The following is a 26,062-nucleotide window of genomic DNA, read 5'->3' on the forward strand; positions in this document are numbered from 1 at the left end:
CGTAAACGACACCCGGAATGGTTTTCTCGCAGGACAGATTGTCAGATTAGTAGAAAAACAACAGATTCTCCACATAAATGCACAGCGATTGTGGTTTAATGGCTGAAACATGGGTATTTTAGCCTATTCAGCTGAATACCTTTTGCTGTAAAATCGTCTGTGTGTGAGTAAGAGGTGGATTTTGTGAGGCGTGTCTGTGCGTGCTACAAGCAGTGTTTTTTTCCCCCCTTCTGTTGATGTTCTTATGCCAGAAAAAACACTCAATCCATGTACAGGCAAAAAGAAATGCGGATTTTCTTCAGTTACGGAGGAAAATATAAAGAACCCGAATGCAAATCCTAATCCAGATCTAACAGCGCTGTAGTGTAAAGGTTAATGGGGTCAGTCAGCTCAGTATAGTGAGCTGCACGAGGCCACAATCGTACTAAGTTGACATGCAGATCAGCCCCTTTTGTATTCCAGCCGCCAAAAGCTATGAAAGTAACGCAGGCGCGACTCTGCTGTATATCAAAGTAGCAAAATAGAAAGGATATTATTATTTTTTGCATTTTTATCGTCAAAATCACAAACAACATCAAATTAAGACTCTTCTGTATTTTACACCGAGGGCTTCCTTTACCAGGAACAGCCAGCCTACAGCAGTCAGTTCATGTGATCAAAAAGTATCCACACTGTTAACCTCGGGACATGCTTTCTGACATCGACATGGATGAAGGAGCCAGTCAGTGAGAAGATGTGTGTGTGTGTGTGTCTGTGTGTGTCTGTGTGTGTGTTGTGGCAGCCTCTGGCTCTACAGGATGAACGGGAGTATGGATGAGCGCAGTGTTGGATAATCTCTGCACTCCTTTAAGTAGCTGCGGTGTTTGCCTTTGGCCCACACGGTCATCTGGATAAAGGCCACAAGAGTGAAGAAAGCCACAGGCACACACTGGGTCAACACTGTGAAGCCAATCCAGGAGCCCACCTGTGAACAACACACACACACAGGTTTGAACAGCTATTTTTCTCACAACACTGCATGACATGCATTATTTTCAGCAGCCTAAACAAAATGCGATCCCTAACCTTCACCATAACCCTAACTCTTACCTAACCACAATTCAAATTTTAGCCCTGAACTTAAGAGGTACAAAAACAAGCATACTCCCAGGCTGTAACCAGTAGATGGCAGCATCTTACACTACAATTTTAAAAAACAAATCTAGTAAAGCTGCTGTGCTGCATAGACTGATCCATAGTAACAGTCATTCACGGCTGGCTGCAGACATTCGTTAGTTATTATTTTGCCATAAATCACACGTACTAATCCAACAGATAAGACACCTATCAGCCTATATTCTTACGTTTTGACAAAATTCCTTCATCCTATTTTCTAATTTAACCCCCGCTTTTCATCGGAACACAATTTAAACAATGATTGAGCCTAATTTTTCCTGTGTGTGCATGTGAATTTGCGTGTTTTGCTCACCTCATATGTGTAGTTCGGACAAGAGACCAACCAAAAAATCCACGTGAATGGATTTTTACTCGGGTAAGGAATCTTCTTGTTCTTTGAGCCTGAGAAGACAAAGAAACACAGATTACAGCTGACTTTTATTTAATTTTAATTCATGCAAATTCATACATGAAAATGACATGGTGATGATGAAGTCATGATTTCCTACAGTAAACAATAATAACACGTTGACTAGTTGCTAAGCAGTATGTAAATCTCAAAGAAAATAATAACACATCATTGTTGTGAAGTGCTCACCTTGATTTTTGAGGTTACGCAGGGCAATGTGGATGGAAAAATTTCCCAACTGACAGAACTATGAGATTTAAGACATAAAGAGATGAACATTTATGACTGTAATTGTGTTACAATTTTAATATCTGGAGGATTTTGTTTTATTTTTTTAATTGACCTAAATAATTCAAACTCACCGCAAAGATGTAAAGTCCTATGTTCACCTGCTGCTGCCCATAATCTGTCGGTGTTACACAGGAAAAAATAAAATAAATGGAAGTGGACTGCAATTGATGAGTGTACACGAGAGAATCGCAGGAGTCAGCACTTACAGGGAGGAGTGTAGAGAGGATGGTTAATGTAGTACGCCATCCAGGCAGCAGAGCACCAGTAATAGCCACAGTTCTGGAATAGCAAGTGGGCTTTAATGAGTCACAGTGTCAACATGAGACTTTGAAAATAATCCAAATCAATTTAAAGGTCCCGTATGTGACATTTAGCATTTCAATTTGGCAGAAATGAATGATACAACCCCATAAGTATGTTCGTATAAGTGAATGATAACTTTAAAATAAACGATGTTTGGTTTTGGTAGCCTTAGGGCGCATTCACACCAGGATAGGAGAATAGCGAAGTTTCACAACTTAATTTTGTTTGGTTCACTTTCACACTGCACTTTTGTAAGTGGACCAAACCACCCAGACAACGTGACCAGGAAGACCAAAAAGCACGAGGAGGAAGGAAACCCGGCTCATCGATTGGCCAGGACCAAAAATGGAAATCCATCCCCTTCAGCCAGCTTGTTCACCACAAAAACCAACAATGGAGCAACACCAAATCTAGGCAGTCTTGGGGTTTCTGCTTTTACTTCAGTGTTCAAACCTCATTGGTTTTTCACAAGAAGCTGCCCAGTATGAGCTATCCTAGTCCGTTTGCATTTCCTGCTGCAAGCGACCCGAGACCCACGTTTCCAGGCGGACCAGAGTTCACTTGTTTGGTCCACTCCAGAGTTCAGATGAGCGAATGAAGCAGACTATCCGAGGAAACAAACGTTTGCACGTTTAAAGCGGACCAAACAGCTCCAGTGTGATGTTTACTTTCATCAAGGGCCTTGCCCTACAGAGGCCACCATAGTTCCCCGATGGGTGAGCGGAGGAGTCCTGAGTTTGTTACAGTCTACAGTCTCACCATTAGATGTCCCTAATTCGTTACTTTGGACCTTTAGATTTTAAAGCGTGCAGCTCACTCACCTTAAATATGTTTCGGAGAGGCATGGTGCCATGAGAGATACGATGGATGAACAGCGTCTCCAAAATCCTCTTGATGTAGTGGAGGGAGTGACATATACAGGCCAAGCTGAGACATCACACAAAGGCAGAGTTACATACTGAGCTGTGACTTATTGCCCACCTGCCGCCCACTTTACTTGGCCCTGCCTTGGTGTGAAAATAGCAATACGTCTCACGACTGTTTGTCATGCAGATGGGACGTCTGTGCAAAGCCTGGGATTGTGTGAAACACTGCGGTGACATCCTAACAGATCCCTGAAGAACATGAGCAAACTGACACTCACTGTACGACCCACTGCTTGCTGCTGGTGAAGTCATACTTTGGAGAGTAGATGAAGGGAAGACGGAAGTAGAACATTAAGTAGATGATCAGTGGACCTGCACACTCGGTCAGGAACACCTGAATCAAGCAAAGACAAGACTTGTCAAGATTCTCTTCAAAGTGAAAACATTAGCAAAAAGACAATTAAAGCTCCTGTCAGTGATCTTTGGACTATCTTTTGGCTAACTTCTTGTGTGTTGCTGTCTTTAGCACCCCCCTCTCATACTTCACCTCATGAAGACCAGTAGAGAGTTTTGTGAAGTCATTGTCCTACAATCAAGGCGGACCCACAGGAACATTCACTTTAAGTGGGGGCAGAGTCAAGTGTTGTTGAAAACTGCATTGTTAGTCTGTCGCTTTGCTTTGCTCGTATTGGGTTTAACGTTTTGCATTTAAGGTCAAACACTGCCAATGGGCATTTTGGACGGGGCCATTCTCACAGTTGCTGGTGCACGCAACAGTGGCGGACATTTCCTCGCTATCAGTTTCGTAACATTAGCATCTTCTGCTACAAAGTTGGCTATAACAGACACTGTCAGTGCATTTACATGCATGTTAAAAGTTTGATTTTAGTCGTACAAAGACAATAATGTCATCTTCAAACATCTTAATCCGACTGAAATCGAGCTAGTCTTACTCGGAATAACGTTCCGTTGTCTGGCTTACTGTCTTACTTGGACTACGGCCTTAGCTCGATTAAACTGTGCATGTTAACATATGTGTACTCCCGCACCAAGTTTCAGGCCTGGACACAATCAAGCGTTAAGGCCCATGAGTCATCGTTTACTGTCGGACTCCTGACGCTGAGAGACACCCATGTTACCGACCAAACACTCTGGCAGAGGGAGGCAGTGTTTTGGTAATTATTCAAATTTGCCATGGGGTAAAAGACGTTCTGCACTGGAGCTTTAAATATTCCACTAACAGCACCTTAAAATATCTCTTATGGAAAATAAACTTCACTGGACAAGAGGAGGGTGCATGCTGGACAGGTCCCTAGTCTGCCACAGGACAAACATTTCCTCGAACTGTGCTAGAATGTCAGAGTATCAATACCACACAGAGAGACCATGGCCAAACTGCTGTGAGGAAGGCACGCACTGCTCCACTGGGCTGTTGTCTCACAGTAACCGATCATTTTAAATCATTTCCCCTTGTTAGATCAACATTTTTCGCCAACTAAACCTCCCCTCCAGTGCCAGGACGTGCAATTGATTCCAGTATGTCTCTGGTTTCTCGGACAACCCGTTCCATGTCAGAGCAAAACAAGTCCCTCTACTTCTTCTCAGCACTTTCCGTGCAACAATAATATTATTCAACATGTGCCCACACAGCAAATGAGATACTAAGACAGCTTGTAATACCAGCTTTCAACAAATGATATGATTAAAAGTAGCAGCACAGGCAGTGAAACCAATCCCTGAATCAGCACCCTGACCAGAGCTCTGGCTCAGCGTGACCTGACCAATGAGCTTCTAGTGATGTATGCTGTGGCTGGGGGTATTTCATCCCCTCCTCCACCCACACTGGCACCAGTCAGAGGCCTGGCAGGGTGCTGAGGGTTGTGTCAGGATTGGTAAGGACACAGGAATGTGGAGAGTGCAGGGACAAGGGAGTAAAGAGGTGCCATGAAAAGCAAGTGAGAGGTCATAGGGATAAACACCTTTAAGAGAAATGGGGCCATGAGATTATATATCCTAGGACACAGAACGGGCAGTGCAGGAAGAAGCACCTCTGTGGAGTAACGTTGACGGAGTAGCTGAAAACATGCACATTTTAAAAGACCGTAGAAGCGCTTTTAGCCAAGTGCAAATCATGTGTACTGTACTTAGTCTTTTTCTGATAGATGTTTAGTTTTAATTCGTCACACAACTACTTGCATTTAAACATTCATATTCACACAATCACATCTAAAGCATTTTCAAAACAAAAGCGCCAAACGGGTTTTCTTCAAATTCAACACCTCCAAATAATGCACTCACAGTTCCCCATGTGACCTGAGGTCCCAGGTCAGTGAAGTGAAAGATGGCTGTGGTTCCCACAGGAAGTGACTGGAGAACGTCCTCGTCCCTGAGACACTTGGCCTCTGAGGAACATGACACATAAAGCCAGATGACGTCACACGACTTCATAAGCATACACTCAGAGATGGATATCAACAGAAACACACGTACTTGGATCCAAACGCAGGGATTGTCTGGCTGGATACCATTTTGGATCTGTCAAAAACGGAAAAGGATTTTATGTTGTCATGGTAGAGAAATGCTTTTATATAACAAATAATAACAAAAAAAGTTGCCTCAATTGATTAAACTTACATGATTTGTGAAATAAAGCTTTAATATCCAAAATAGTGGCAGTGGGCTCCACCTGCAATGAAAATGCAGAATGATCAGTGAGCGAGCTTCAGGTCATTTTTCCTAAAGCTTCGGTCCTAAAAATACACAAGCAGATGTCACCAGGATTGCGTGAGTTGTCATTCCTTTTGGAAAATGTATGACTTGCATTTTGCTGTTTTCATTTGCAATGTTTTTTGATACCACTCTACGTATTCATGTGAGCTGTTAATCGCATGTGCCCGGCTGTCTCCAGTCGCCTGCTGGCTGTGTAGCACAAGGGTGCTGCCAGATGAAGAGGTAATTCTCTGAACTGCAACTCTTGCTCAATGCAAAACACAGCTGACACAGACGGCACCATGTGTGAAGTGGATGGTTAAATGTAAAATGTCCAGTCTGCTGTATTCTAAAACAAACATGTTTCCTCTGCCTTCGCTGCACCTAGTACTCTCTGTCTCTGCTTATGCTACTTTTAGCACATATGTCAGATGTTGCAGATGCATGTTGTGTGAGGCATGAAATACACGGGTGAAGCACCCTTTTAACTTTGTTCATGAATATCTATGATTAGGAAATAAAATTAGTTTTATGTAACAAGAGACTCTGTATGTTGGTGACACCTACCTTATCCAGGAGTAAGAGTTTCTCCTTAGTCTTTAAGTCCAATATTTCCACCTCAAAGTAAACAGTCCTTTTGGTCTTTTTTTGAGTTTTAGGTTTTGGCCTTGGTGCAGCTTTCTTCTCATTCGTCTCTGGTGTCCCCGCTCCCTTTGCCTCTAAGGCGAGTACATCCATGATTATGTTAGATCCCAATCCTCTGTGTCCTTTTCGAAATAATCTTTGACACGTCCAGTGAAGCCGGTTGTCCTCTCAGCACTCCCTCAACAGACTTGCCACTCCAACTGAAGTGTGTCTTCTCTGGTGTCTTTTGGATTCTCAGAATAGCCCTCCACTTCCAAAGGAAGAGTGGCATGGAAAGATATGAAACCATGCACAATTCCCTCTGCTTGTGCCACACGTGTGTTGGTAGAGTGGAGGCAAGTGAGCAGGAAAGAGAGTGAGGGGCAGTGGACACAGCACTGCTCTGAGAATGTGACGTGAACCTGCCTCTTACCTGAATAACAGCCTCTTCATGATCCACAATACCACCTCCCCCACCACACTCCCCCTTTACGCAACAAATCGCACTGAAGACGAAACTGGAGAGCCCCAAGACATAATCCATAGTGTGCCATTTACAAGGCTAAATATAAGTTGCCTGATTTGCTCTGCAGTGGCTTGGTAACCTTGGGAAGCCACATTGGCCTACAGTCCTACCCAGTGTCAGATGCCAATGTGCTCTCATTAGACCTACAAGACACATCTCCTGTTTTCTGTGCTCCTCGCTTGGACACACAGTGTTGTGCCCCCATTAAAAGCCTGATCCATGGGATGAAAGACCTCCACATGCCAACATACCGTCCTCCTCTCACCCAGACCAACTGTGACGCTGGTATTCTTTTCTCTTCCTGACCTCCACAATGCAAACATACAGACATGTTTATTTCGGTACCTGCTTTGTTCAAGTCTTGCGTGCAGTTAAAAAATGCTTCTACTTCAAAGTTTGTGGTGGGAGGCGGGTATAAAAAATGCTGATTGGAAGAAGATCAGAGGCACCTTTCGGCACAGAGGGTCACACATAGCCAACTGCATACCTATAGTTTAATCTATGGTCTATTTATACACAGTAGTGGAAGCCAGCAGCAAGCAGTGTTATCGTGGTTTGTGGCAAGATATCCAATTCATCCAAAACATTCACGTTTCATTCATGTGCGGATTCTTCAAAATGTACTGAAGTCAGTGCCAAATCAATTACATTTGATTTGCATAGTGCCAAATCAACAAAACAACAAAATACATGAAAATGGGGGAAAGAGGAGAGGAAACAGAGGAAAAAGAGGTGGAGACTGAAGAGCTATACCGTACCAGAAGCAAAAGTACAACAGTTTTATTTAAATAATGTCAGAGTAGTTGTTGCAGTGGCAATAGTAAAACTTAAATAACTTGTGTTAGGAATTGGAATCCGTGTCGCTCAGGAACGGATATCAGACAGATAAAATGCAAAATCCATGCAACTATCCAAAAATCCTATATATCACGTGCTTCACCATGCTAATGTAAATAAACAGTACAATATTTGTTACACAGTTGGAGAATTATGTCTTTGAAATTACTCAACACAAAGGTGTTGTTATCTTCATAATTCATAAATGGTCTAAAATGACTGTATCAGACTAATATCGGTATCAGTAGATACTCAAGTTTGTGATATCGGTGTAGGACACAAAAAAGTGGTATTGTCTCATCCCTAGTTATTACTAATAATTGCAGCAGCTTTGACAGCAGCTCCTATTGTGAGAAGAATTATGCACAACCCACATATGCATGTTTCCTTATGTAGCACCAAGGAATCAGAAATAAACGTTTACCATAAGTAAACCAGCAAGTTCTCTTATTTATTTTCCTCGGGGAGCTATTGGTTCAAAGTTGTAGACTTGCTAGCTCTTGTGCTTCTGAACCTCCGTGTCAGGAATCTGCTTGCATAGACTGCAGAACACGCTCATTCTGGGCATACATTTTTTCAACTTGTGCCCTCTGGTGGGCGCTATAGTTACTTCAACCTGCTAACCTGCTGAACAAGCGGAACAAGACACAAAGTCGGGTTGCGTATTCACATTGAAATAAAAAAAGAAAAGCTAGTGTGGTGCGCCACACATTTAATGTATCTACACATTAATACTACACTAAAAAGGTACACCTGCTAAGTAATTTATTGTGTTCCGGTGTGTGTCAGACAAAACCGGAAGTTGCTGGAAGTGCATGCTCTCGACTCAGTAGTAATGACAGGCAGCAGTGGCACCATCTTCTTCCAGAAGTTTCTTCTTCTAGAATTTCTGCTGCCCGGCGGTGACATGTGGATTTTGTGGTTCGGACACGGTGTTTCAAGTTGTGTGTTTAAGTAAAATTTAAAAAAATCCTTTGACTTCGTTGCTAAGTCTAGAGTTGAATACTATGGTAGTGACCAGCGAGGGAAGCTAACCTTTCCCGTTCGCTCCGCAGCCACTGCCTCGCAGAGGCGCACATACAGCAGGGGGACACGCTGTGGACGTGTCGCTTTCACGGAGCAGAGAGAGCAGAGAGAGTGCACGCTGCTTTGAATGATGCTTTATGAAGCGAGGGGGGAATTGACCTGTTAGTGTGATGGGTAAAGATTATTACAAAGTGCTGGGGTTAGCCAGAGGTGCGTCCGAGGATGAGATCAAAAAGGCGTACAGAAAACAGGCCCTGCGCTTCCACCCGGACAAGAACAAGTCCCCCGGAGCAGAAGACAAATTCAAGGAGGTCGCGGAAGCCTACGATGTCCTCAGTGATGCCAAGAAAAAGGACATTTATGATCGCTTTGGAGAAGAAGGTAACTCCTCTCCTCATGCATGACAGCTCGTTTTGTTACTATCACCGCCACCAACCTCTATGTTATGTTGGCACTTTAAGACTGCTGCATCCGAATGGATGTAGCTGTTCCTGCTAATGAACCAACGTCCAGGTTATGTCCTTTCTGCACCAGCACCCCCTGTTTTGTCTCGTATTTATTGGCGGGTTACACCTTGTCACATTGGTATGAAATTGCGTGACATCATACCAGTGTGACAGTGTAACCCGCCTGGTGGGTGGAGGTTTTCGACAAGGTGAACTGAACTGAAGGATATTTACTACCGATATATGTGACGTCTTTCTTATTATTCAAAACAACAGTTACCTAATTTGACGTCTCTTTTTCTAATCATGTGGAATGGGTGTGTCATTATAGATATCTACAAGTCAGTTGCGGATACGTATAACTGAACTGTATCATATATCTACAATGTCATTAAAAAGTCACGTTCGGTACTTATCGGGGTTTGACATCACGGTTCGGTACATTTTCGGTATGGAAAGAAATGTGAAAAACATGAAATTGTTTTTCAGTTATTGACAAGTTGAAATGACTAAACAGACTCAACTGTAAACATGATTTCCTGAATGAAGCATGTGTATTACTGCACCAACTGTAAAGACAACTGAAAGATGATTGTGAAGGTTCTCAAATAAATTAAATGAAGTACATATAAGTACATATATATATGTATATATATATATATATGTGTGTATATATATGTGTGTATATATATATATATATATATATATATGTTCATACGTATACATAAATATGTATATATATACACACATTACAATAAATAATTATATAATAATTATAGTGCAGTATGTAGAAAATACTGTAAACAATTCAAGTTCAACATATCTTTAATTAAACTCAATTGAAGATATCTACATTGTCTTTTTTTTAAAGATATCTTGACTGGAATTAGAGATATCTACAATTCAGTTACAGATATCTGCAACTGAGTTGTACATTCAGAACTTTTCTAAATCTCCATCTTTTCTTGCATCTCAAGATTATGTTGTGAATGTATAATCACCATTATTTATTCTTCTGGCACATAATAATACCTTTAATGCTAGGACTCACTCATTTAAAAAAAATTAATAAAACAAAAAGATAATACAAACAAACTTTACAAAGTATGACAAAATAATTACATTGTTGTATCATTCTCATGACAACAATCATAATGCCCTCTGAGTGTCCCCCTCCACGTATGGCCCCCTTGCCTGTGACCACTCATGAAACAGGTTTTTGAACAATAGACAGACAGCTGGAGAATATTCTGGAAACAACGGGTTCTGTATCTGGACTGATGATTCAAATACATACAGATTTGTGCTTTTAGGCTTTAATGTTATTGTTTACATCAACATTAGTATATACTACAGGTATAGAGGTTTCTAGGTGCTTAAAGGCAAAGAACAGAAACCGAATTACACATGCACTTGTTTTTTGTTTTTTTTTAAGCTTGGTCATTTTCAGTCTTGGGACCAATTAAAATTACATTATCATTCATTTATATAGATTCTCTGGGATCAATAAATTACTGATGAATTAAACATAGGTGAGTAATGTAATATTACCAATTTTATAACCGTATATTTCCATATTATATCACACAATTTATTACAGGGTGTTTTTTATTATGGGTGTTGTAATTCCATTATTTCTGAGTATAATGTATAGTGTGAAAGCTTTAGTTAATCATCCTGACAGTTATCCATTTTGTTGGCTAATACGACAAAGAAGTTTAATTAAATCGACCAATCAGTCTCCTTTCAACAACAACATCTGCAAATGTTTGATGTGTGTCAAACAGTTGTTTATAACATTTTTCAAACTGCTTTTCTATTGTGAGGGTCAGGTGATTTTTTTTTTATTAGATGAAAAGTTTATTAGATGGAGATTAAGCTACTGATCTATAAATAATGAAAACAATAATTATGTAGGGCTTTTAAATTTGGCCATTAAAACAGTTGTGACAAAGTTATTTAGAAAATACACAAAGAAATCTCTAATGGAAATATTTTACTTTTTGATCCTCATTGGCCCAAAAGTAGTCATCGTCACAGACCTCTGATTCTTCTCCCATCATTTTCTTTTTCAGGATTAAAGGGTTCGGCTGGTGGTGGTGGTGGTGGAGGACACAGTCGTCCAAGCTACAACTACACCTTCCAAGGAGACCCTCACGCAATATTTGCCGAGTTCTTTGGAGGCCGCAGCCCATTTGATCATTTCTTCTCACAGGACGGGGAGAATGATATGGACAACAATGACCCCTTTACGGCGTTTAGCATGGGAGGAATGGGTGGCATGGGAGGAATGGGAGGCATGGGAGGCATGGGAGGCATGGGTGGGTTTCCCAGGTCCTTCAAAACTCACACCGCAGGTCCTCACAGGGCACGTGACAAGAAGAAGGACCCGCCTGTATTGCACGAGCTGAAGGTGAGCCTTGAGGAGGTTTTCGCTGGCTGCACCAAAAAGATGAAGATTTCCCGCAAGAGACTGAACCCGGACGGCTGCACCATGCGAAACGAGGACAAGATTCTAACAGTCGACATCAAACGTGGCTGGAAGGAGGGGACCAAAATCACCTTTCCCAGGGAGGGAGATGAAACTCCCTCCAACATTCCTGCAGATGTGGTGTTTGTGATGAAAGATAAACCTCACCCAGTGTTCAGAAGAGAGGGCTCGGACATAATTTACCCTGCCAAAATATCACTCAGAGAAGTAAGTGAATGATCACAATCAGATTGTGTTGACGTCTATGAGGATGCCTCGACAAGTCAAAAAAGTTTTTCTTTAAATTACCTCATAATCACTGTAGGTTATTGATTTGTAAGTCATTAGTGGAAGCTGCTTACTTAACGTCCAGGAAACACTGGATTATATAATAACTAATGAAGTTTCCTTTTAAGTGCACACAGCAAGGCAACAATATTTCTAGTTCCAGTAACACCATTATATGCTAAAGATGCTGATGTTTCCTTTTCTGTCTAGGCATTGTGTGGATGCACAGTCAACGCCCCGACACTGGATGGCAGGACCATCACTGTGACCTCCAGAGACGTCGTCAAGCCTGGAATGAAGAAGCGGATTGTTGGAGAAGGGCTTCCATTATCCAAGCACCCGGAGAAGAGGGGAGACATGATCTTGGACTTTACTGTTAAGTTCCCAGACAAACTCGGGCAAAGCACACGTGATGCACTCAAACAGATCCTTCCACCATGACTTGAGAAGATGAAAAGTCTGTTGCTATCGCCAGTGACGCTCTTTCTGCGTATCGTCTATTTTGGCCTGGAGAGTTTGAGTCATAGGGTGGGTTTTGGTTCCAGATGATCACCAAATCCAAATTACTAACCAGTATCCAGTCAGTGTAATGGGTATCTTGAGACTTGTAAACTGATACAGCAGCTGACTGTGTGTGTGTGTGTGTGTGTGTTTGTGTGCGTGCGTGCGTGTGCGTTCAGCTGAGTGTGAGAAACAGTGTTGAGCAACAGCCTGCCACAAACTTCAGATTCAAGTCAGTAAAGTAATTAGGAAGTCGATGATGTGGTTTGGCTTCAAGGAGAAAGTGAAAAGCAGAGTTGTGTGTAAGAAGGAATTGAACTGGTTTTTTTTTTCTTAGTAATGAAGGATCAGGTTTTCGCTTCAGAGGTTTATGTGATTGTTTTATAGTGTCACACAACCAGCTCATTAACACATACCTCAGGTGCACTGATGTGTGCTTGAATGTTGCTATAACTGCATTAACTAAGACGCACACTGGATAACAAATTATCCCTTGTGTTTTCTGAGAAGTTTGCTCTAACGTCTTCAGCTCTGACCAGCTCCTCCTCTTCCTGCTGCTGCTGTCCCCTGTCTCTCGCTGACCATTAATAGGGCTACACCTCTTGTTAGTCATCTGGAAAAACATACTTAAAATGTGCACAAGCCTAAAAGGCTGCTCCGCACATGTGAATGCTCCTTTTATCCACACTGTGATTTACTGTATAACAATGATACATGTTTTCTGTTCAGGAAAGAAGGGAGTTGTTATTTCTGCTCAGTGCATCCAACCATTAAAGATGGCTCATTTTAAAAGAAAGGAAAAAAAAATCTTGTTTAACCAGGAGCTCACTCTACTCTTAATTGTAAACATATTTGACTCTGTGCCAATAATTCTCTCTGTATAATTATAAAAATAGGTACGTGAGGTATAAACGTATGTTGAGAGCATGCACATCCCATCATATGTGATGAAAATTAATGATTAATTGTAATCTATTTACGTCATTTGTACCCTTTGTATGTATGATCAGTACACTTTGATTTGTTACTACTCCGCTAACTTAAAGTGAGCCTTTTTTTGTTTAATGTTTCATGAGACATTGTTTTTTTTTACTGAGGTTTGAAAAGAAATGCAGAATTAAGACCCCAGTTTAAAGGCCTACAGAATATATATTTTTATTTATATAAAGTATGTAGTTCTTATTATGTGGTATATCACATTTCAGTGAGGAAAAAAAGAATAACCTCTAATGATTGTGGTGATGGTGGATAGATGTTTGCAGACCATTTGGTTCATTTGCACATTTTAAGTAGTTCCAGTGTTTACTTGCATGTGTTGTGACTGTCAGAAAGTCATTACCTGCCTCAGCCTACTCCTGCTGGAGTTTTATGTTTCTAATTGACACAAACATGTGGTCTACATGGTTGTAGAGATGTGTAATCTCTGTTAATTTCAACTTTTTTTTTGTTTATAAAAGGAATTATATATTTTTTCTTTTAAGGAAAGAAAAAGTATCAACGTTTTACCTGTGGTTTATATTATAGTTTTTGAAATTCCTTAGGGTGCAATTCGGGGTTGACATTTTTCACAACAAATCCATGATTTGATAAGCAGGTTACATTTTTAATAACTTTCTTATGCTGTGATGATTTGCAGATTAAATAAACTGGCATATACCTTGATTTATTCTGATCGTTCTATTGTGATTATTGAGGACATTTATCAATTACCATGTTTTCCTCTGAAACCTACTCTCAAATGTCACTTTACTTGCACTCTAGAAGTGTTAACTGTTAATGTGATGGGTTTGACTATACACACTACATCTTAATGGTGTAGTTAAACAAAGTAAAAAACTAAGGCTCAAATGGTCATTACACTGCTTTACGCAACAGCACTTGCATTGTTGTCTGTGAAGAGCCTCTTCCTGTTACATGCCAGAGGTTATTATTTTTAGGTCAACATGCAGATCTTTGTCAGGCCTTCATGTTGCTCTCCACTGTATTTTGTGTTGAAGGTTATAAGGGTCGGAGTGGAACCACTTCAATCTTAGATTACCAGTTTCCAGTTTGCTCAATTTCTCATACCTCTGAACACAAACAGAAATTAGGTAACCACTTTGTCAAATTTTGCAAAACAAAAAATGTTCAATCTTCTCAAAACTGACCCCACCAAAACGGTAAATAAAGTTATGATATGCTTATGTAAAGCATTTAGAAATGTTATTAAATCCATCCATTTTCTATCGCTGTATCCTCTATTCTTTATTTAATATTGTTCTGAAGTAGCATTGGTTCATGTTTGTAAAAAAAATCATATATGGCCCTCATCTTCTTCCGTACATTTCTGTGTGAAAGAATTCTGGCTTTGTCCCTTAATTGTTGGGTGTAGTTTCGGCCTATTGCCACAAGAGGGTGGTGTATGCTGATGGCGCACTCGCAGCCTGAATCCGAACTTCACTGCATTCACAAACTTTCCTCATAACAATATCAAAATATGCATAAACCCAGCTTCGTTTGTCACAACAAAAAGGCAAGACACAATTACATTGGAAAATCAGATGTTCCTCACACATTTCTTAATCACTGACCACGGTTGTAAAAGTCATTTGGCCTTAAATTGCTGTTGTGACAGAAAAGAAAATAACCTTTCTTTCATTCTACTGATACGGTGGATAATTGGGTGAACATATAAAAACACTAAATTAATCAAAGAAACACACAAAAAGCCAACGGTGTGAGATTCAATTTTCAGAATATTGTGGTTTCCGAGGAACCGTGAACGCGTCATACTTCCTCCCCTGCTGAGCAGACCGGACTCAGGAGGGTGAATCTACCTCTGCATACCGACACACGATAACGGTAAATGCTCCTCTGTCTTCAACATCTGACCCGGGAAACACCAAACCTGACAGCGAAGGAGCCACAACATCACACTGGACTTCATCTGTCAGCGTCACGTTATCTTCCAACAACTCACAGCTGCATCATTAGCAGACTAAGCTAACAGGAGGAGGTAGCTAACGACTGTGGCTAAAACTCCTGCTCTGGTAAGAACGACCGGCCTTTCGCCTTTTACTCCTCTCTCATCGTTAACCCATAGTTAATCTGGCTAACCAACCTGCACACGTATCACACAGTAGTGGTTTACGTTACTATCACACACGCACTAATTTAGCTTTCGCTGTTAGCAGTCAAATGCTAACTTGTTGGCTACATGAGTGTGTGTTGCTGGAAGTGATTGATGTGTCTCACAGTTAGCAGCTAACATTATCATGGTGCGTAATGTTTATTTTTTTGTATTATCTAGGATGGTTTCGTAATGTTTATAAATCAATTGTGAAATAATAAATGTAAAATAGCTTAAAAGACTGTTTTTCCCTCAGAAATGAAAGTGTAAGAAAACCATTCATTGTGCATCTAAAACATTACTCAGTTGAGGTAAAACAGTCAAAAGGAAAGAAAAGTGAATTATGACAATGGGTCATTTATTTGACAATGCATTCATATTAAGTAGAACTTTGTTTGTAAATATCGTGATATGCAGGATATTGTTGTTGATATTGCCCAACCCTATGAGTAATGAGTAAACAACCTATAAACACTTGTGTGGCAGGTTGAACCTCATTATTGTCTCTTGTGAAACAACAAAGCGTCTCAAAGTGACTACAATGAATTGGATTACAAGACAGCACGCTGATGCACACAACGGTCCTATGATTCTAAAAGCTTTGGTGTGTTTACTTGGCTTTAACTACAGTATTTGGATGAGGAGGGACTAAAAACTGCTCTAAGAGGACATGATTGCAGTGTAAGATATGGTGATGTCTCTTTAATGCAAGCAGTATAACTTACTGAAGAGATGGAATTCTATATGGGGTATTACAGGTGCTCATGCAACATGGATTTAACTGCTTTGGTTAATGCGTAAATATTGAAGAGTTTCTGTTTGTGTTTTGCAGCTGACGACGTCCCACTGCAGAGTGCTGGTCCTGACAGACCCAGCTATGTAAGCTGCTCTCATGTGTAGATGTGTAAATCCATACAGGGCCTTGCTGAGACTGCTTTTCATCTGGTCTGGAGGACCATACTATAACTGTGACTTTGACATCCGTCAGACTTTCAGCTAATTTGGCTGAACAGGTGTGTGTTGGTTTGGATCATAGAGTAACTTGTCAGAGCAGCCTCCGCCCCTCCACTCCCTCTGCTCTCACTGTGGGACTACTATGCCTCTGGGTTTGGGAAGAAGGAAGAAAGCTTCCCCGTTAGTTGAAAACGAGGAAGCGGAGCCCATCCGCGCAGGCCTCAATGTGTCAGGTATGGACCTTGATGGAGGTGTTGTTGGGCTGGGGGAAGGTGCCACCTCTGAGGGACTTCCTCCTCTACCCAGCAGCATGAGACCTCGACTCATCTTCCACACACAGCTGGCACATGGTAGCCCCACAGGCCGTATTGAGGGCTTCAGCAATGTGCGGGAGCTCTATGCCAAGATTGGTGAAGCCTTTGGCATACCGCCATCGGAGGTGAGTGTTCATCAGGCATATTATAGTATACACTTTTCCACTCTACAGTTGTAGCATGGCACGGCTCGACTCTGCATGGTTTGGGTAGTTTTCCATTACTATAGCACTGCCTCGACGTGGGTGGTGTCATCCTACCATGGCTTCACGAAAAAGCAGTGACTTGTATTATACAAGCAATATAGTGACGAGCAACGCAGTTCTTTTCAGTGTACTGAATCAGTTAATTAAAAATATTATTTCAGTGCTTCCTTACAATGCGGCTCATGATTGCTAGCTTTTGTCAGTGCTGTCGCTAAATTCACCAGACTTCACCAGATATTCTAATAATTATAATAACAATGATAATAATAATAATAATAATAATACTACACCAGAGCAGATACTAAAAAAAGTACTAAAAACAAGGTACTATTGCTAATGGAAAAGCAAAAAACCCCAGAGTAGAGTCGAGCCGCTCTACAACGGTATAGTGGGAAAGTGCCCGTGTGTCCTATGTCTTTGTTGTTTCTTTTTCTACTTCTCCTGGGGGTTTAACGGTGGTGAAATCCTACCCAGTCCATTATATTCTTTCTTCTTCTTATCGTGTCCCTCCACAGGTTATGTTTTGCACACTGAACACTCACAAGGTGGACATGGATAAACTCTTGGGAGGTCAGATCGGATTAGAGGACTTTATTTTTGCCCACATCAAAGGTCAGAAAAAAGAAATAGAGGTGTTCAAAGGGGAGGATGCACTGGGGCTGACTATCACTGATAATGGAGCTGGCTATGCTTTCATCAAGGTGAGAAACATTCCACTGTCAGTGTACATTGACAGCATTTACATAAAACAATATATAAAAATATTAAATGTCAGATGCACATGAAGTAGAAATAAACAGGAAAACACATCGAGTGGGGTAACTATTGATTTATTCTCTGATTAGAGAATCCGTGAAGGGAGCGTCATCCACCAGATCCAGGTCATCAACGTGGGCGACATGATTGAGTCGATCAATGGTCACCGTCTGATCGGCTGTCGACACTACGAGGTGGCTAAGATGCTGAAAGAGCTACCCAAAGGAAAGCTTTTCACCATCAAGCTGGTGGAGCCACTAAAGGCCTTTGGTAGGTGTACGAGGAAGAAACGAGAGTCATCCGAGATATGTTTGTACAGCATTTGTTAGTATGGCTTCAGATTTCGTAGCACCTCATTCAGCATACTAAATGTCCTCTGCAGCCGTTAGATTCATAGTTTCTAATCTAAACTTGTAAAGTATGAAATAAAGATGCACAAGTCAGATTTAATGAAACTGGTTTCTTTGCTGCTCATATGCTTTCACATTAAGACATTTAATTTCCCTGTGGGTCAATGTTCTTCAATTAAAACACAGCAGGAGCTGGGAAATTATCATACAGGGCCAAATAAACTGCTGTACATGAGATGGTGGTTGTCTGAACAGGAGGTTGATATACAGCACTGTCACAACTGGAAAAATTTTTTAAGGACCATATGAAGTACAATAACATGAAATGATTCATTGTTTTATATAGATATGATCGGTCAGCGGTCTGGAGGGTCCAAGTCGGCATCGGGGGTTCAGCTGGGTACAGGGAGAGGAACACTCCGGCTGCGGTCTAAAGGTCCCGCTACTGTGGAGGAAGTGGTGAGTCTGTTTATAGCAACTCGGAGGTGTTTGTTGATAATGTCATTTTTTTACTGAGTCTGTTTTGTTGCATTTGTTTCTTCTCCAGCCTTCTGCATTTGAAGAAAAGGCCATTGAGAAGGTGGATGACCTGCTCGAGAGCTACATGGGAATCAGAGACAGTGAGCTGGGTAAGTGTGCTTGTGTGTTTGTGTGTAATTTAATTAGCTGTTTTATGTTCACTAAATGTTCTCTGACCTCTCTTGTGTCTCCTCAGCGGCCACAATGGTGGAGCTGGGAAAGGACAAAAAGAACCCTGATGAGTTTGCCGAGGCTTTAGATGAAACCCTGGGAGATTTCGCTTTCCCTGACGAATTTGTTTTCGATGTCTGGGGTGCCATCGGAGACGCTAAAGTCGGACGAGTGTAACCACAGTAACTAGAGGAGTGGAATGGCTTCTGTGTGTGTGACGCCCACAACATTGAGCACTACTAGGAAACACAACACTATCGTCATAAGTGTGTTTTTATTTCAGTGTATTCTCCTACTATTTTTAATTTAGAGAGTGCCCTTTTGGGAGACTCTGTCTAGACAAAGACAATAATGCCAGTTAATGGGAGAACGAGAAGAAGGAGGAGACTGTGGTGATTTCCCAAGTGCTTTTAAATGTCTTCCAGCTTTTCCCAAAAACATCAAGCACGCTGATGAGAATTCCCTCTCACATGAACCTGCATGTCATTGTTGTGTTTGCTGGCAGTGGAACAAGTACAGCACAAGTCTCTTAATATGGGAAAAATAAACTGCTAACACAAAGTAGACATTTGACACATACCCCTCATGCTGCACTGTGTTGCTGTAAACCAACAGTAGAAGTGAGTGGAGATTGCACTGCCGCTCAGCGGCCGAGTGGCACAGGTATTTCACAATACAAGGCGTCGAACTCCCTGAGCTTACAGTTCAGTGTCGTCGTCTTGAACTGCTCCAATGTTTCTGTTAAGGATCCGTTTTACGAGCATGTGCTGGTATATTTTTATTGTCACCATGAAATCTGCTGTTTTTGTTTTGTATTGTTACAGTTCCAGAAGAGTCAAAGTGATGAGCTGTAGCTCCTGATGCAAAGATCAGTGGTGTTTGATAACACACTCCATGTTGTTGTGTGTTAACTGTGAAACATAGCAGCACATTCTAGTCTCATGTTCTTACATTTGACAGTGTTAAAGAAAATCAGTATTAATTTACCTTGTATGGGAATGAGAAGCAGATTAGTTTACAGGTCTGTGGATTGTGTCGACTTGCTCTTTTTTTTTTTTTTAAGGTAGTGTTTTTGTATAAAGTGATGTTATCTCTATTTTAAAACAAGGTTTGTGGAACAGATGATGATGAACAGATGATCTTAGCTCATGCAACTATGTCAGGTATTACAGGGAGCAGTATTAAAGGAGGTAGAAGGAGAGTTGAGAGATGAAGTAGTTGTATTTAAAAAGTGAGGAAGAAAAATTAGTCTGTGAAATGCCTTTTATTTGTTTCCTCTTTCCATGCAGTTTATATATTTTGTTAGATGTCTACAGTCTGGTGCACGGTGCTGGACAAACAAACCGTACTTCCATCATGTGTTGCATCGACGTGTGTTCTTGCAGCCACACGCAAACTTTGGTGTTTTCAGACGGTCCACATTTATGAAGCTATTTTGTTTTTACTGTTTAGAGTTAACGAGTATCTAAATGGGGTTATGTGATGAAACTGATGCTAGAACACTGTAACACTGAGAAGAGCATTATTTTGATGGCTTTGTATTACACTGTTGTCATTGTCCAATTGTAAATGCAATAATAACATTGACATGGCAGTTTTCCTCCTGTTTGGTCTTTCCCTAAACGCTGCGTGGTGCTCTGCAGGTTGAAGCTGGGAGTGCGTCCAGATAGCACACTGGTTTGGTCTGTAAATATGTAAGCTGTTAAAACAAAGGGAAAGACGATGTTGTGATCTCCTGGGTTGTTTTTTATCTCTCACACAAACAATCCCTAACAATGTGTGTGTTTGCGTATCCCCTTTTTGAAATATTTAAGACGTTTAAATGGACTGTGAAATCACTCTTAACTCTGTCAACAGGCCATCGGAGGTTGTAATAAGATCTACACTTGGAAACTTGATAGTTCTGCTCAAGCTCAGCAGGGTCATTTGTGGGGCTCGCGTGAATAGAAGCAGTAAAGGGATCGGCCCAAAATACCTTTGTAATAAGTCATAATGTATGCAGCTGCTTTAGTTTCTCTTGGTTTTCTGGAACCACCAGTGTCCTATGTGATCATACCTCCTCCCTTTCCTGTATTTGTAATTGTTTAAAAAAAAAGAGACCAAACCTTTGTGCTGCTTTTTTATGGGAAAGAAAAACACGTCTATTTGCCACAGCTGGAGGTTGAAGGTTGTCCTAGGAGGGTTTCAGGTGAGGGGTGGTGACATGGCCTGTATTTACTAGAAGTCAAAGAAACTAGTTCTGCAGGTGGCTGCTCGCCTATAAATGTGGTCACTCATGAACTGATTGCTTAGTGCGCTGCAGCCAGAAAGCAGCTCTAATACTTGATTGTCTATTTATCAAAAAGACCGTTGCCATTAAATTACCTTCCCACCCACGAGAACCTGCCATGGCGTTGCGACCACGAGCTTCCTCCCAGCCTGGGAAACTCTCCTTCCTCCACAGTCCCAAACTAACTTCAGCCCTGAGACCCCGGGCGGTTTCCTCGCGCTCGGTCTCCATGCTGGAAGAGGAGCTGTCCTGTCCTGTCTGCTGTGAGATCTTCAAGGAGCCTGTGGTGCTGAAGTGCAGCCACAGCTTCTGCCGGGATTGCCTGCAGCAGTTCTGGAACCAGAAGAAGGCCAGACGCGAGTGTCCCGTCTGCAGGATGAAATGCTCCTTGGCAGAGCCCACGGTCAGCCTGTCCCTGAAGAACGTCGCAGACACGTTCCTGAGGGAGCAGGAGAGCAAGATGTCCACAGCTGGGACAGGGCAGGAAGCAGGGATGGTGGAGGAGAAGTGCATCACGCACGGGGAAATCCTGAAGCTCTTCTGTCTTGACGACTTTGAAGTGTTGTGCTGTGTGTGTCACACCTCCAAGAAGCACCAGGGCCACCAGGTGTGTCCCTTGGATGAGGGTGCTCAGGACCTGAAGGTAATGTGTCTCTGTCTTCACTTTATATGCAGTTTGTTGGGGTTTTAAACAAGTATTCACTTTGTGATAGGGAAATAAAGTAAATAAACCTACTTAAAGTATGTGTGGCATAAGGAAGGATGTATTTCATACAGAAAAAGAAAGCCCTTTTAACCTTGTGCATCATACCCTTATAACCTTTTCAGCAACCAAAGATCATGATTAATATTCTCTGCCCTCACCACCTTAGGAAGACCTGAAGAAAGACTTGATTCCTCTGAAGAAGAACCTGCGTCTCCTGTATCAGGCCAAACAGGAGTGTGATGACACAACCGTCTACATGAAGGTATCAATAAACACAAACGATACACGAAAACAGTGGAGAACCAGCATGAGCACTGACGCCGAACGACACACGCTGTTGGTGTGTAAACACGTCAGACAAGGTGTTGAATAAGTCACCTGGTTTTTATTTTAGGATGCTTTAAACTCATTAGTTTCAGTGGAAATGTTTTTTTGGATAAAGGGGATTAAATCATCTAAATGTGTTTTATGAGGGTTTGTATTTTGTTGTCATGTTTTATGGCCTGGGAATACATTTGGATGCAAAGATCGAGTGAATTGTTAAGATTACCTGGAACACATGGTTTATAGGAAAAAACAGGACATTTGAGGTCTTGTTTTTTTTTAGGTTTTCACAGTTTCTTGATTGTTTATGAACCAAACAAGAAAAGAATCAATGGATTTATCAGAAACAAAAATAATCTAGTTGCAGCCATTATGATGAGCAAGCATGGGTCCTCTTCTCTCCACGTGTTAGAACCAGACTCAGGCCACCGAGAAGCAGATTAGAGAGGAGTTTGAAGAGCTCCGTCAGTTTCTGCAGAGGGAGGAGGCGGCACGATTGGCCAATCTGCAGCAGGAGGACACGGAGAAGAAGGAGCTGATGAAGAGGAAGTCGGACCGCATCACCAGAGACATCCTAACCTACTCTCACGCTGTCATTGCCATTGAGAATGAGATTGCGTCCAGTGACTCTCTCTTCCTTCAGGTGAAAGAATGTTGTTCTCTCATAATTCCCAGTGTGACTCAGTGAACTGTCTTTTTTTTTTAATAGTTTCTCTTTTGAATTTCAGAATTACGCCAACACAAAGAAAAGGTAAGAAACTCCTAATCTCTTGCAGTATCTTCTGTTGTATGAGCTACATCCAGCTCGCTACTTACACTCCTCAATGCCATTGTCCTGTCAGAGCACAGATTCCACAGAAAGACCCAGGAAAAGTGTCAGGTGTTCTAATAAATGTGGCCAAGCACGTCAGTTCTCTCAAATACCATGTGTGGGAGAAGATGGTGGAGCTGGTTTATTACAGTAAGCACTCCGCCAACTCTGTGTGTGTGTGAGTGTTGAATTTCCACACAAAGTCTCTCTCCTTTTTACTAAATAACTGGGTAACTGCTCTTTCTAGCACCCATCACCCTGGACCCCAACACTGCCTACTCGTGGCTGTCCATCTCCACAGACCTGACCAGTGTGGCCAACAGTGGGTCCATGAAGCAGCTCCCAGATAACAGTGAAAGATTTGGCAACTTTGTGTTCGTGCTGGGTTCAGAGGGCTTCACTGCGGGCCGACACGCCTGGGAGGTGGAGGTGGGCGACAAGTTGGACTGGATGCTCGGGGTGGTGAGGGAGTCCATCGACAGGAAAGGCCGAATCTCCGGCTGTCCCGAGGGCGGCTTCTGGATGATTGCAAACTACGAGGGCGAGTACTCGGCCATGACCAGGCCCAACACCCCGCTGCATCTGGAGGCCGAGCTGACTCGAGTCAGGGTGCAGCTGGACTATGAGTCTGGAGAGGTGATCTTTTCCAATCCTGTCAGCATGACACCCATCTACACCTTCACAGACTGCTTCACCGAGAAGATGTTCCCCTTCTTCTGCCCCGGGGCGAACATCAACGGGAAGAACCCCAAGCCCCTTAAGATCTGCCCAGCCACAGTGGCCGTGTGGAACAGTGCCACGTGGTGATTTGATGAGAACAGGCAAAGTTTGTTGAAATGATAAGAAATGACGAACGGGCAAAGGAAATGGCCCAGGGAGACGAGGTCGGTGCGTGTTTGTGTGTAAAATGAGCAAGAAGAAGAGCGATCAGAGTAAATGATGGTTTTATTACAACGGAGGTCATTAAGTGACTAATTGCAGTTAATGAAGCACAAAGCAGCTGCTGTGTAAAGCTTGCCCTCACTATCCAGGACAGATTATGCTGCTTCATCAGTGGGGAAATCACACTTAGCATCCCCCGCTCTCTCCTCATCATCACTGCCCCCCGGTGGTCTTTGTCTCACACGCACACACACACACACACACATTCTTGTACCGCAGTCTTTGTGAGGACACTCACAGACATAATGCATTCCCTAGCCCCTTACTTACACTAACTTTAACCATCACTACTAAATGCCTAACCCTGAAACCAAGTCTTAACCCTGAAAGAAAGCATTTTTTAAAGTTACATAACATGATCAGCTAAAAAGAGTCACAAATTGTCAGGCACAGTTGCCAGGGGGACTCGCACAGAAGAAGAAAGTATCTCTGTTGGTTTAAAAAAACAAAACTCACTGTCGTGTATGTTTAAAGTCCAAGTGGTTCCAAATAAATACAGTATATATACATTCACCAGCCTGTTTATCAGGTTAATTTGATCAACTGACGGCAGCAGCTTAAGACGACCTGCTGAAGTGCAACCCGAGCACCAGGGTTGAGCAACAAAGGTCATTTCATTGCTTTTGAATGTCACATGTTGGTTGGTGCCACACAGGCTCATCATGAGTATGTCAGAAAGTGCTGATCTGCTGGAATTATTTCCACACACAACCATCTCTAGTGTTTACAGAGAATGGTCTGAAAAGGAGAATATCGATCTATTGATATCACTAGAGCTGGCTGGAAATGATATATGGAAAGGCAACACTAACTCAAATAATGGCTGGTGAGTGTATATTTCCACACTCTCATGTAATATCGGATTTATTTTGTTGTAATGGAAACAAAATAAATGATGTAAAGGGGAATAAGATATAACACTGAAATGATTTGAAGCGGTGCATCAATAAAGAAGCATTAAAAAAGATTTGCCACTAAGCTGAATATTACCTCCCAAATACAGGTCTGTGCTACACTATGTGTGTCTGCTTTACAGGGATAACACAGTTACATCAGGTAGGACAAATAAAGTGGACGAACAGGATAACTTGATAAAATGATGTGAATTATAATTAGATTCCCTTCGTGTTTCACCATCTTGTGGTGCTTTTGGCTGAATAGAGGAAATGAGGACGACGATGACCATTTGCTAATGAATGTGATTAGATTTAGGCACAAAAAGCCCCTATTATGGCTGTGAAAAGATCATGTTTCTCCCTCCCTGTCCATAAAGACACCTCGTGTTGCAACTAACATGGAAACACACTGGTATGTATTCATTAGAACACAATAACAAGTCTTGTGATGTTTGGTGTCAAACTGCTGTTGCTCGCTGGTCAATGTCTGCTCACAAAATAACACTGATTTCCTCTTGTTGACAATTCAGCCACAAGTACTTGAGAATGACTTTAAAAACATGACATTTCACGTCTTTCTTCCAAAGGATCAATACATGCGACTTTCTTATGGTTTACAGAAATGTAATATGGCAACCTTTTGTCTTTTTTAAGTCCAGGCTGCTGTCATCATGTATCTGAGACTTCAATATCACTTTTGGCCGTCAGCCTCGATGGAGGAAGAGCTAACGTATGTGGAAAAACTCATGGAGGTAGGTGCTGCGCATAATTCCATCTTTCAATAGCAAAACTGGGGACAACATCCAGGCTTGTATCAGAGAGTGAACACATTAGAGCTGTGAACATGTCTAAGTGTAAATGAAGCCCAAAGCCTAAACTGTCACCATGAGAACTGTGCAGTTTCTTTAGTTTTTCCACGTCTTGTTTTTAATAATAACTGTTTCTTTACTATTTTCAGCAATCGCATGAAAATGTAATTCACGCAATGTGATGTTAATGTTGTGCTCAGTTAATGAGCATTTAGTCAGTGCTTTGATGTCATTGCCATAGACTGGGTTTGCCAAATACCCCCCCCCCACATACTTTTACTGTGTTTATTTTTATATGTTGTGTTTAATCAATCTATCATATATCTATCATCTATCTCATCCTTCTTCAGCTGCTCTGAAGGTGTTGGCATGTTCAAACCTTCCAGTGAGGAGAGGAGAGCAAGGAAAAGCAGAAAACGTTGAAAAGGCACCAAACAGTTCACTCATTTTATTTTGACGAAAGATTCATAAAGAA

The 26,062-nt window shown here is 41.7% G+C and overlaps 4 protein-coding genes across 4 annotated transcripts; 3 read left to right on the forward strand and 1 right to left on the reverse strand.

Annotated features, from left to right (window-relative positions):
• Nucleotides 1-78: 78 nt before the first annotated feature.
• Nucleotides 79-6,862, reverse strand: tecra (trans-2,3-enoyl-CoA reductase a). Its single transcript, XM_044051638.1, has 11 exons — nucleotides 6,301-6,862; nucleotides 5,659-5,710; nucleotides 5,515-5,559; nucleotides 5,323-5,426; nucleotides 3,303-3,418; nucleotides 2,980-3,085; nucleotides 2,062-2,134; nucleotides 1,927-1,970; nucleotides 1,754-1,811; nucleotides 1,469-1,557; nucleotides 79-964 (listed from the first exon to the last, which is right to left on the reverse strand). The coding sequence occupies exons 1-11, from the start codon at nucleotides 6,469-6,471 to the stop codon at nucleotides 791-793; spliced, it is 1,032 nt and encodes a 343-aa protein (XP_043907573.1). The 5' UTR covers nucleotides 6,472-6,862; the 3' UTR covers nucleotides 79-790.
• Nucleotides 6,863-8,533: 1,671 nt separating this feature from the next.
• On the forward strand, nucleotides 8,534-14,113 carry dnajb1a (DnaJ heat shock protein family (Hsp40) member B1a). The gene is made up of 3 exons (XM_044051742.1): nucleotides 8,534-9,127; nucleotides 11,268-11,890; nucleotides 12,161-14,113. The coding sequence occupies exons 1-3, from the start codon at nucleotides 8,917-8,919 to the stop codon at nucleotides 12,389-12,391; spliced, it is 1,065 nt and encodes a 354-aa protein (XP_043907677.1). The 5' UTR covers nucleotides 8,534-8,916; the 3' UTR covers nucleotides 12,392-14,113.
• A 1,096-nt stretch (nucleotides 14,114-15,209) lies between these two features.
• On the forward strand, nucleotides 15,210-20,424 carry gipc1 (GIPC PDZ domain containing family, member 1). The gene is made up of 7 exons (XM_044051546.1): nucleotides 15,210-15,480; nucleotides 16,393-16,953; nucleotides 17,550-17,735; nucleotides 17,880-18,060; nucleotides 18,487-18,599; nucleotides 18,688-18,769; nucleotides 18,856-20,424. The coding sequence occupies exons 2-7, from the start codon at nucleotides 16,657-16,659 to the stop codon at nucleotides 19,005-19,007; spliced, it is 1,011 nt and encodes a 336-aa protein (XP_043907481.1). The 5' UTR covers nucleotides 15,210-15,480; nucleotides 16,393-16,656; the 3' UTR covers nucleotides 19,008-20,424.
• Nucleotides 20,425-20,496: 72 nt separating this feature from the next.
• trim35-12 (tripartite motif containing 35-12) lies at nucleotides 20,497-24,106 on the forward strand. The gene is made up of 6 exons (XM_044051545.1): nucleotides 20,497-21,742; nucleotides 21,972-22,067; nucleotides 22,542-22,772; nucleotides 22,858-22,880; nucleotides 22,972-23,090; nucleotides 23,188-24,106. Exons 1-6 carry the CDS (start codon nucleotides 21,218-21,220, stop codon nucleotides 23,745-23,747), a joined length of 1,554 nt encoding a protein of 517 aa, XP_043907480.1. The 5' UTR covers nucleotides 20,497-21,217; the 3' UTR covers nucleotides 23,748-24,106.
• The last annotated feature ends 1,956 nt before the right edge of the window (nucleotides 24,107-26,062 follow it).

Source organism: Solea senegalensis, linkage group LG19 (genome assembly GCF_019176455.1).
Source record: "Solea senegalensis isolate Sse05_10M linkage group LG19, IFAPA_SoseM_1, whole genome shotgun sequence".
NCBI classification, from domain to species: Eukaryota; Metazoa; Chordata; class Actinopteri; order Pleuronectiformes; family Soleidae; genus Solea; species Solea senegalensis.

Bases quoted from the DNA above. Each gene is read 5' to 3' on its own strand.
- dnajb1a (XM_044051742.1), top strand. From the start codon at position 8,917: ATGGGTAAAGATTATTACAAAGTGCTGGGGTTAGCCAGAGGTGCGTCC. The intron at 9,128-11,267 runs GTAACTCCTCTC...TTTCTTTTTCAG, and splicing joins TGATCGCTTTGGAGAAGAAG to GATTAAAGGGTTCGGCTGGT. The intron at 11,891-12,160 runs GTAAGTGAATGA...TTTTCTGTCTAG, and splicing joins CCAAAATATCACTCAGAGAA to GCATTGTGTGGATGCACAGT.
- trim35-12 (XM_044051545.1), top strand. From the start codon at position 21,218: ATGGCGTTGCGACCACGAGCTTCCTCCCAGCCTGGGAAACTCTCCTTC. The intron at 22,773-22,857 runs GTGAAAGAATGT...TTTGAATTTCAG, and splicing joins GTGACTCTCTCTTCCTTCAG to AATTACGCCAACACAAAGAA. The intron at 23,091-23,187 runs GTAAGCACTCCG...TGCTCTTTCTAG, and splicing joins GGTGGAGCTGGTTTATTACA to CACCCATCACCCTGGACCCC.
- tecra (XM_044051638.1), bottom strand. From the start codon at position 6,471: ATGGATGTACTCGCCTTAGAGGCAAAGGGAGCGGGGACACCAGAGACG. The intron at 3,086-3,302 runs GTGAGTGTCAGT...GTGATGTCTCAG, and splicing joins AGCAAGCAGTGGGTCGTACA to CTTGGCCTGTATATGTCACT. The intron at 2,135-2,979 runs GTGAGTGAGCTG...TTGCTATTCCAG, and splicing joins CTCTCCGAAACATATTTAAG to AACTGTGGCTATTACTGGTG.
- gipc1 (XM_044051546.1), top strand. From the start codon at position 16,657: ATGCCTCTGGGTTTGGGAAGAAGGAAGAAAGCTTCCCCGTTAGTTGAA. The intron at 18,600-18,687 runs GTGAGTCTGTTT...TTTCTTCTCCAG, and splicing joins CCGCTACTGTGGAGGAAGTG to CCTTCTGCATTTGAAGAAAA. The intron at 18,770-18,855 runs GTAAGTGTGCTT...GTGTCTCCTCAG, and splicing joins AATCAGAGACAGTGAGCTGG to CGGCCACAATGGTGGAGCTG.